This window comes from Neophocaena asiaeorientalis, unplaced genomic scaffold, assembly GCF_003031525.2.
Source record: "Neophocaena asiaeorientalis asiaeorientalis breed wild unplaced genomic scaffold, Neophocaena_asiaeorientalis_V1.1 scaffold894, whole genome shotgun sequence".
In the NCBI taxonomy this organism is placed as follows: Eukaryota; Metazoa; Chordata; class Mammalia; order Artiodactyla; family Phocoenidae; genus Neophocaena; species Neophocaena asiaeorientalis.
In genome coordinates this window covers 10841-22020 of record NW_020174787.1, presented here as the reverse complement: position 1 = coordinate 22020, position 11180 = coordinate 10841, and the positions used below count along the sequence as shown (strand labels likewise).

Below are 11180 nucleotides of genomic sequence, written 5' to 3'. Positions count from 1 at the left end.
TTTGTGGTGGCATGCTGTTCTGGCTGCTTCTTTTCTGGGGTATATTTTACACCAGGAAAACCTGTGGATACTGAATACTGAGTTAAAGGAAAGAGAACTGTCTCAGATGGCCTTGGTTGCTGAGATATGTTAACTCCCAGGTCCACAAGTGGAACTGTAACTTGAGTCAGGTTTGGCTGTGCAAGTGTCACCTCAGGGTGTTTTAAGGGGGAGCTGTAGTCTGCCGTAGGGATGTAGAATGTCCAGCTTCCATAGTGGGTTCTGGAATTGTGGTTTGCTCTAGGTCCACATGATGAACAATGACGCTGGATGATGTTGAATACTGACCTTGACCCTTCCTTGTAGTTGGAACTGTCACCTGCTGCTGGAATGGAGATTGAACTACAACATGCTGAGGTGCCTCTGGAGGCTGATTTGGGGTCTTCTGTATGACTGGCGAAGGTAAAGTCTCCATATTGGATCCTGCAGTAACGGTAAGTTCCACATCCATAGGATGAATTGTGACTAGATTCAGGTTTGGCTGTTCAAGTGTCATCTCAGGGTGTTTTGGAGGGGGAGCTGTAGTCTGCTGTCAGGCTGTAGAATGTTCAGACTCTGTAGTAGGTTCTGGAGTTGTGGTAAGCTGCAGGTCTAAAAGTTTAACTGTGTTACTGGGTGATGTTGGATGCTCAGCATGATCCTGATCTGGTGCTGGAACTGTCACCTCGGGATACAATGGAGACTGAGCTACAACTTCCTTAATGAGCTCTGGAGGCTGAGCTTGGGTATGCTGCATGGTTGGAGAAGGTTCAACCTCCATACTGGATTCCAGAGTTAACGTAATTCCGGGTCCAAAGGTTGAACTGTGACACTGGGTGATGTTGGAGGCTCAGTGTGATCCTGATCTGGTGTTGGAACTATTGGGTTCTGGTATACTGGAGGCCGAGCTACAAAAACTTCCTTAGGGTGGCTCTGGAGGCTGGGTTAAGTTCTCCTGTATGGTTGGAGATGGTTCTTCCTCCTTAGTGGGTTCTGGCCTTATGGTCAGTTTAAGGTCCAATGGTTGAATCGTGACCTCAGTGAAGGTTGGATGCTGAGCCTGAACTTGCTCTGGATTTGGAAATGTCACCTCGGGGTATGTTGGTTGAGTTGGGGCTCCCTGCTGAACTGGAGAATGTTCAATTTCAGAGGGTGTTGGATGATGACCTGAAATCTCTTGCTGGACTGACAAAGGTTCCAACTGCTCAGGGGACACTGTAGACTGAGCTGAGGTTTCTTGTTGGGGTGAAGAAGTTTCAACCTCCTTAGTGAATGCTGGAGTTACGATAAGTGCAAGATCCATAGGTATAACAGTGACATCGGGCTGCTGCAGAAGCTGAGCTTGATCCTGACCTCGAGGAGAAACTGTTGTCACATGATGCTCTGCAGAGAAAACTACAGTCACATTAGAGAGCTCTGGAGACTGAGTTGGAGAGGATTCAACCTCACCAGGAGACTGGATACTGAGCTGTGCCTTCCTGTTAAGGTGGAGAAGGTACAATATCAGGAGCCTGTGGATGCTGATCTGGAATCTCCTGCTGGGTTATGGCAGGTATAACTTCTTCTCCAGGATGCTCTGGATACTGAACTGGGGTCTCCTATTATACTGAAATTTTATTATGTGTACCGGCTTCTGGAGATTGGGCTGGAGCTTCCTGTTGAACTGACAAAGGTTAAACCTCCTCAGGTGGCTGTGAAGGCAGCGTTGGGACCTCATGCTGTGTTGTAGAAAATTCTGCATTAATAAGGGGCACTCAGGGCTGAGCTGAAGGCTTGCGCTGATTTGGAGAAGGACCCACCTCTGCAGTGGTTCTTTTGTTATGGTAAGCTCCACATCTGAAGGTTTGACAGCGACACTGGATAAGTTTGGTTGCTGAGCCTGAGGGTGACTTGGAGGTGAAGCTGTCATTTCATGATGCTCTGGAGGTTGAGCTGGCTGTTCTTATTGAGTTGGAGTAGGTTCCACCTCACCTAAAGAAGGCTCTGGAGGCTGAGCTGGTTGTTCCTGCAGGGTTGCAGAAGGTTCTATCTCCACTGGAGACAGAGATGGGATCTACTGCTGGGCTGCCAAAGATTCTGCCCCATTAGGGGGCTCTGGTGACTGAGCCCCTTCCTCCTTGGTTGCAGAAGTTTCAGCTTCTCCAAAAACCTATGAAAGCTGAGCTGGAGTCTTCTGCTGGGTTGCTGTTTGCAAGTCCTCAGGAGGCTCTGTAGGCTCAGAAGGCTGAGTCGGTTGTTCCTGTTCACTTGGAGAAGGCTCAGCTTCCACAAGAGGCTCTGGAGGTTGACCTGTGGTCTCCTGCTGGGTTGGAGAAGGTTCTGTCTCCTCATTATGCTCAAGAGGTGGAGCCGGGGCCTCCTGGTGAGCTATAGGAAATTCACCATCTGTAGTGGACTCTGGAGTGTTGGTAAGTTCCAAATTCAGAGGTTGAAGTGTAACACTGGGCAAGTTTGAATGAGCGTAACGCTGAGCACCAGGTAGACATGCTACCTGATCACTCACTGGAATTTGAAGTACATATATGTAGGGAACCCTGGAGACTGAGCTGGGGCCTCTTGATGGAGTAGAGAAAGTTCAGCCTCCTCAGGGTGCTCTGCAGGCTGAGATGGGATCTCCTGTGGACTGGAGAATGTTCAACCTTCTTGGGGCACTCTGGAGGCTGAGATGGGGCCTCCTGCTGGACTGGAGAAGGTTCAACCTCTTTAGTGACCTGTGGAGTTATGGTAAGTGCCAGATCTAGAGGTTTAACAGTTACATTGTACAAGTTTGACTGCTGAGTTTCATTTACTCCATGATGTGCTACTGGTTGAACTACAAACTCCTTAAGTGTCTCCAAAGACTGGGCTATGACCTCCTGAGGACTTGAAGTTTCTAGTACCTCAGGGGCCTCTGAAGGCTGAGATGGATCCTCCTGCTGAAGTGGAAGTGGTTCTACTTCTTCATTGGGCTCTGGATGCTGAGGCTGGTCCTCTGCCTGGGGTGAAAAAGATTCAACCTCCTCAGGGGTCTGTGGATGCTGAGCAGGGACCTCCTGCTGGGTAAAGATTCAGCCTCCTCAGTGAGCTCTGGATGATGAGCTTGGGCCTCCTGCTGGAATGGAGAAATTTCAGCTTCCTCGGGGGGCTCTGGAGGCACATCTGGGATCCCCCCAAAATCCCTAGGTATGCTCTCCTCAGGATAAAAGGCATCCATACTGGGATCTAAATAATCACCCGGCAACTGTTGTTCTAGACCCTGAGTGTTTTTTTCAAATTGGCCTATAGTTCAAACAACAACTTTGGCAAGCCGTTGATACTGAGCTAGATCTTTCTTCAGGTTTGGTGGTGAAACAATAAACTTCATTGGTTTTGAGCTCTTACTACCTAGAGTTGGAACAAGTATTTCAAATGATTGGTGACCTTCAGCCTGATCTAGACCTATGTGTTTAGTCTTACTTTTGTGTCGAGAAGGCAGAACAAAGGGCTGATTCTGATCCCAGTCTAGCACTGGACCCGGCTCTGGGAGCTTTTGATGTTGGGTTTGCTAGTTATTCAGATCATGATGTGGAACAGCAAACTGATCTGTAGGCAGCTCTCCAACGTAATCCGTGTCCGGGTATGGAACCTCAGTCTCAGTCAACTCCTGATGAGGCGGGGCCAACATCTGGACTGGAGACGAGGACACCAAGTAATTAAAGCCCCCAGCTTCTACCAAAGGGTGTAAGGGCATGGGGCAATTTGGGAGGAGGTTCTTAGGCATGTGAAGACCAAGCCTCGGTCAGCCGCGGGGGGTTGGGTGTCACCTGCACGGGGTCCAGGGTCCACTCCGGAGGCTGAACTGCCTGGACTAGAAGCCACACTCGTTGCCATGTGAGGAGGAAACGTGGGGCTCAGATGCGACATAACATGCGGCGGCCCCCAGGCGCAGTGACCCAGGCCAGTGAGGAGCCGGAGTCACATTCTGCGTCCAAGCTTGAACCGCTATGCCAGCGCCGACGCGAGGGCTCACGTTAGCAACCGCGCACGCCTCCCCCGCCTAACGTCCCACCCATTATTTATGACATCTTTAGTTGCACCACCGTTATTAGGTTTGTGCGGAAATCCAATCCGCGCCACCAGAGTGGGCCTTTTTCGCAGAGTCCCCAGGGCGCAAGCCATCCTTACCCTTACAAAGGAGACAATTACCTCCTGCCGGAGCCCTCTTCCCAACCCCTCCCTGCCCTCCCTGGCCCCAAACAATGAGGCGGGATTTGGGCTGCAGACCCAAGTGACCCCAAACTCCAGCAGCCCAGGGGTGGAGGGGTGTTGGGAAGGATGCAGAGCTTCCCAAGGAAACCACAGGATGTGGCATTCTGGGAAATTCAAAAGTGCTAGTCCAGTTCTGGCAATCTGAACTCTTCCTCCTCAAAGCTGAAGTCCGGGAGACATTCTTCCTCCCTTTGGTCACACAGCTGACAAGAAAAGTAGCTGACCTGCAAAATGAGCACCAGTTATGGTGGCAGGAGGGGAACACACCTTACAATTGTTCTAAAATGTTGCCATTTCCTCCAAACTCTCAGTATTCACGTCTCATTATTCATTCACCACTCTGTTATTAGGGGTTACCACTGAATCAGTGATGACTCCACAACTTCCGTAGGAGGGGTTTGGGGCAGGTGAGCAATTTATTCTGGGAAAGAGAGTCTAAAACCAAGTGAATGACCCTTTATATTAGCATGGGAAAACTTCCCCCATCCCACCTTGTCTCAACAGAGCCATTAATCTAGAAAAAACTACAGTGTCACTTTTCAGAGGTCTACCCTGTGTGCACACATGGAGAAGACACTTAGAATGTTAAAGTCAGCATGTTAAGTAATTTTCTTGAAATACTGTAACTCGCACCCAGTTTACTTTCTTCACAGTCCTTTTCATAATCTATTTAATTTTAGTCCTTTTTAATTGTCTGGTACACCTTTAACACCTAAACTCCAAGAGAGAAGTAGATTCATCTTATTTCCAGTACCTAGCACATAATGGTTTCTGAATGGAACTGATTCCAAGATTGGCCTCATTTAGGAATGGATCTGTTTTTATAATCGGGTTTCTGAAATCTTTAGTATCAATACGGAATCCTTTCCTCCTACATTACACAGGAAGCTAGACTTCTTAAAGCCCAAACATGGATAAGTTTGAAGTTTCCTTGACTGATTTAAATTGAATTAAAATAATTATTTTTTATGGGAAAAACTATCAAAATATCTACATTTTTCAGAACACAACCACCTTTTCTTTCTCTACTTTCTTCCCTTCAAAACAAACTTTGCAACATTGGGGTGAGTTAAATAATCAGCAATCTAGCCCCAAATAAAGCTCTCAATGACATGAAACACATTTTTTGCTTCTTTTTAAAAAAATATTAAATGCACTACATTAATGTTTTCTTTTAGAAATTACATTAACAACTTAATCCCTAATTCGAGGCATCCATATAATTGATTTACAGAAAGGTTCTTTGGCAAAATATTTAACACAACATATATATGTGATTATGAGATTTGGGTTATACACCTTACTTGAAAGACATGAATAGTTTTTAAACTCTGTAGCATAATCATACTTAAGGCCATAGTTACTTTGTTCCCAAATCCCTGCAATTCTATTTGAGGGGAGTTCTAAAAGGCCTGTGTCTTCTTCTGTGTCCACAACTGTAGACGTACACTGATGGCCCTCAATCCTGCTCTCCAAACTTCAAGTAAGGGGCCAGATACAAGGCTTGGGACTTGGAAAAGTCCTAGAAATTCCCTGCCTCAAAAGCAGTTTCAGAGTTTCACATTATCCTAAGGATGACAGAGCTGAGTAGACATGCCAAAGTCTTCCAAATCCTGCTGGTTATTTTGAACTATGGCTACACTGGCTGTGTACCCCTTGAGTTTTTATCTCCACATACTTGAATTAAATCCTGTAGTTCCTCTTCGTTTCTAGCACCTGTGACCTCTTCACAGGGTCTCTCTTCCACAGCTATTTTACCATTTTCCGAAATAAAGTTAACAAGGATCAATTCAGAAGTGTTCTTTTTCTAAAACTTCCGTATACAATGGTAGCACCCAATAATTAGACATCCTTTTGATTTCTAAAAGCAGAAAATAAGAGCATTTTCCTAGAAGTTCCCTCATCTGACACTTCAGTTTTTATAATTATTTGTGAAAAAATATATAAGAAATATCAACTTTGGTTCAAAAACTTTTATGATCTTAGAAAAAAGAACTAAGGAATAATGACATAGGAATTAAAGCTGTGGAAACAAAAATGTTCAATCACAATACAATTACATAGTAAGGTATGAGGTGGGGGTCAAAGTGAGTTCAAACCTGTGATACATACAACTGGACTATAATAGATACTTCATATTAGAAGCAAGGCAAGTGCCTACTCCTTGGGAACAAAATTCTACCAGATACAATGAACAAAACTTTGGAGACAGAGACAGAGAGAATTTGAACACTCCACTAGCAGCAACTGGCCCATGTACCTTTTGGACAATACAGCTTTCCTCAAGGCAAGCTAGAGCCACCAGGCTTTTTGGTCTAAAAAAAGTTTTCAGTACATATAAGGAATACCTTGGCATATTAGGAACAAACAACCCAGACATTTAGTTTGGTTCTTAAATGTTGTTACCCAGATTTGACAGCTGATGGAGATTTTGCCTGATGACCAGGGAAGTCAAGCTTCCTTGGAAGGATTGCCCAGGCTGGAAGGCCAAGACCAATCCAGGGTCAACTCTTACAAGCAAATAAGGTCTCTGACAACTTAGCTAGGATTTCTCAGTCTCTAAGCCTGCAGGGCTGTGAAGCAGGTGAGCAATTCTCTTCAGGGAATCTACTAATCATAAAGTTTCCTTTGGGCACTGCCTGTGACATTCTCACTGCTATATAACTCGATAGGGAACACAATCAACGCTCTTCAGCAGCATGACAACTTTCAAGGCTCACAAAAATGTAGCCGATTATTATATAAGAATCATATTCACCCAATGTATCAGAAATGAAAGCTGAAATTAAATTGACTCCAAAAACATAATCTAATAAACTCTTCAACAAAAAAACAACAATCATATTAATAATAGTCAATATATATTGTCTGCTTACTATGTTTCAGGCATAGTTCTAAGCTTTTTACATTCATCATTTCATTTACTCTTACAATATCCCCCATTTGGTGGTAAGCTGAATTACTAACCCTATTTGCAGATAAAGAAATTGCAGCTTAGAGATATTAAATACCTTCAAATGTCTCTGGCTAGAAAAAACTAAAATTGCGACAACAGCAACAAAACAATCTAAGACACAAAGTTAGGACTCAAACACATGTGTCCAAGACTTATAATCACTACACTATTCTGTATGATAAGCAAGCAATTGAGGAAGAACTGGATCAAACACTTTCTGTATGAACTGAGGCAAGTCATTCTACATCTAAACACTGGGGACAATAATATTCACTGTCGTTTTTCTCATAAATGCCATAAAGAACAAATTTAAGACTGCTGCTGTGAAAGCATCTGGTGAATGAAAGAATATGTAATGTTTTAGATAACCATTATTTTCACCCAATTAACTTTTCAAATAAGTTTATTTGCTCACTGGAACTGAAGCACTTCAAGGACAATCAAAAAGGTCTTACCTAAAACCACTATCAGCAGTTTCTGGAATGCACCTGTCATAGCCTTCTGAATAGCAAGCTTCTGGGTTACCTTCCTTTTCATAAGGAATGATAATGACCCTAAATCCAACAAAAAAAGATGAATTTAAAATGCCTATCTGAATAACTGATTTCTAGGTTATACGTTTAAAACTAAAAATGCATCTGTGATTCTTAGATCATTATCTTAGTGATTAAGGGCAGGCACAACACTGGGGTAGGGTTGAATGTCTCTGTTGTAGGTATACCCTGGCATGGCACATTTTTACTGCTCAGATCTATTCTCAAAGTTCCTATAATACTTGATGGTAAATGCAAACCAAGAACGTGGCACAACTTTCATACTACTCACAGATTTCAAATGGACAAGCTGAGGCTACACTGCTACAGACCCTGCTCTCCTGGGCGTAAAGGGCTGGATTCATACAGTGAGATAGAGTTGGTGGTAGTGCAGATGATCTGGCCTCTCCTCAACCATCACCCACTCAGGTGGATGGTGGAGCCTCCTCCACTCCATTCTCTAACAGCCCTGCCTCTGACTTAAAACCCTAAGCCCAAGTGCCATTAATTCTAAGAGAAAACTCAGTACCAATAGGAATCCCCTTTCTAGGGATCTACATTTACTTTTTCTGCTCAGGCCCTTCTATAGAAGGCAAAGGACTGAACATTTACACAAGAGTTTATTTCAATATTTTTTTTTCCAACAGCAACAAAAAGTTACTTTAATATTCTTGTGTCCACAGTTAACAAAATCAGGTAAGCAGAGCCCCCTGTTAGATTTTAGCCTCGTTTACTTTTTGTCTGGATGTCTGAATCATTATACCCGGACCAAGAGAGTGGCACTGGGAATGGAGAGGAAGGGACATAAAGCAGACATGCTTTAAAGAAAGAATCCAAGAGAACTCAGCCCTAACTATTCACAGGAAATGGAGAAGAAGGGCAAATTAGAGTTGATTCCAGACTTTCAAGCCAGGGTGACAAGGAATGGTGATCCATTGCCAAGACACTGAAGTGATGGGCACAGGGCGGTGAGCTATCAGGGGTAAGGAGTTTGGTGAGTTGTCCTGGACAGCAACTCTCATTTTCCTCCTCTCACCTCCAGGGCTTATGATGAATCTTCTGAGCCTGTGAACACCAACGTGGTCCTGCGGTATGATGGGCTGATCACCTGGGATGCACCAGCCATCACCAAAAGCTCCTGTGTGGTGGATGTCACCTACTTCCCCTTTGATAATCAGCAGTGCAACCTGACCTTTGGTTCCTGGACCTACAATGGCAATCAGGTGGATATATTCAATGCCCTGGACAGCGGAGACCTCTCCGACTTAATCAAAGATGTAGAGTGGGAGGTGCATGGCATGCCTGCTGTGAAGAATGTGATCTCCTATGGCTGCTGCTCTGAGCCTTACCGGATGTGACATTCACTCTCCTTCTAAAGTGGCGGTCCTCTTTCTATATCATCAACCTCCTCATCCCATGTGTCCTCATATCTTTTCTGGCTCCCTTGAGTTTTTATCTCCCAGCAGCCTCTGGGGAAAAGGTCTCCCTGGGAGTGACCATACTGTTGGCCATGACTGTATTTCAGCTCATGGTGGCAGAGATCATGCCAGCCTCAGAGAATGTCCCTCTGATAGGTGACTTCAAGTGTCTTACACTTTGAGTCAGCACTGTGGTAAATGGGGTTGTATCTGTATCTTTAAACTCCTGACAATGAGATCAACTTCAGACTCAACACAGGCTGTCACATAATTCATTTGGTGTCTTCAGTTGGCACCTTTGAAAAGAGATGTGGCTGTTGGAAACAAAGCTGGTCTTGTTGTCTCCAGGTTTACCCAAAAGAGGAATGAGAGCAATATGGTATAGAGCAGTGGTTCTCAGAGTATGGTCTCTGGACCCACAGCATTAGCATCATTTTATTTTATATATTTATTTATTTTTTTGCTTGGGGAACATTTTATTTTTATTATTTTTTATTGGAGTATAATTGCTTTACAATGGTGTGTTAGCTTCTGCTTCACAAAAAAATGAATCAGTTATATATATACATATGTTCCCATATCTCTTCCCGCTTGTGTCTTCCTCTCTCCCACCCTCCCTATCCCACCCATCCAGGCGGTCACAAAGCAACGAGCTGATCTCTCTGTGCTATGCGGCTGCTTCCCACTAGCTATCTACCTTATGTTTGGTAGTGTATATATGCCATGCCTCTCTCTCGCTTTGTCACAGCTTACCCTTTCCCCTCCCCATATTCTCAAGCCCATTCTCTAGTAAGTCTCTGTCTTTATTCCTGTTTCACTCCTAGGTTCTTCATGACATTCTTTTTTCTTAAATTCCATATATATGTGTTAGCATACGGTATTTGTCTCTCTCTTTCTGACTTACTTCACTCTGTATGACAGACTCTAGGTCTATCCATATCATTACAAATAGCTCAATTTCGTTTCTTTTTATGGCTGAGGAATATTCCATTGTATATATGTGCCACATCTTCTTTATCCATTCATCCGATGATGGGCACTTAGGTTGTTTCCATCTCTGGGCTATTGTAAATAGAGCTGCAATGAACATTTTGGTACATGACTCTTTTTGAATTATGGTTTTCTCAGGGTATATACCCAGTAATGGGATTGCTGGGTCATATGGTAGTTCTATTTGGAGTTTTTCAAGGAACCTCCATAATTTTCTCCACAGTGGCTGTATCAATTTACATTCCCACCAACAGTGCAAGAGGGTTCCCTTCTCTCCACACCCTCTCCAGCATTTATTGTTTCTAGATTTTCTGATGATATCTCATTGGAGCTTTGATGTGCAATTCTCTAATGATTAGTGATGTTGAGCATACTTTCATGTGTCTGTTGGCAGTCTGTATATTTTCTTTGGAGAAATGTCTATTTAGGTCTTCTGCCCATTTTTGGATTGGGTTGTTTGTTTTTTTGTTATTAAGCTGCATGAGCTGCTTATAACTTTTGGACATTAATCCTTTGTCAGTTGCTTCATTTACAAATATTTTCTCCCATTCTGAGGGTTGTTTTTTGGTCTTCTTTATGGTTTCCTTCATTATAAACTTCCCTCTTAGAACTGCTTTTTCTGCATCCCATGGGTTTTGGGTCGTCTTGTCTCCACTGTCATTTGTTTCTAGTTATATTTTGATTTCCTCTTTGATTTCTTCAGTGATCACTTCGTTACTAAGTAGTGTATTGTTTAGTTAAGCTTGTGTTTCCTTGTTTATTTTCATTTTGGATGATCTGTCCATTGGTGAAAGTGGGGTGTTAAAGTTCCCTAACATTGAATGTGTTACTGTCGATTTCTCTTTTTATGGTTGTTAGTATTTGCCTTATGTATTGAGGTGCTCCTATGTTGGGTGCATAAATATTTACAATTGTTATATCTTCTTCTTGGATCGGTCCCTTTATCATTGCGTAGTGTCCTTCTTTGTCTCTTCCAATAGTCTTTATTTTAAAGTCTATTTTGTCTGATATGAGAATTGCTACTCCAGCTTTCTTTTG

General features: G+C 43.5%; 1 protein-coding gene and 2 pseudogenes across 1 annotated transcript; all 3 read right to left on the bottom strand.

The window, feature by feature from the left end:
• Positions 1–202: 202 nt before the first annotated feature.
• On the bottom strand, positions 203–1321 carry LOC112409793 (leucine-rich repeat-containing protein 37A3-like). The gene is given in 3 exon segments (XM_024760106.1): positions 203–809; positions 1014–1138; positions 1235–1321. Coding segments are annotated over 3 exon segments (819 nt in total).
• A 1962-nt stretch (positions 1322–3283) lies between these two features.
• Positions 3284–4155, bottom strand: LOC112409792 (leucine-rich repeat-containing protein 37B-like; annotated as a pseudogene).
• Positions 4156–4367: 212 nt separating this feature from the next.
• The window catches only part of LOC112409794 (RAD52 motif-containing protein 1-like), a 13608-nt pseudogene continuing 6795 nt past the window's right edge, over positions 4368–11180 (bottom strand).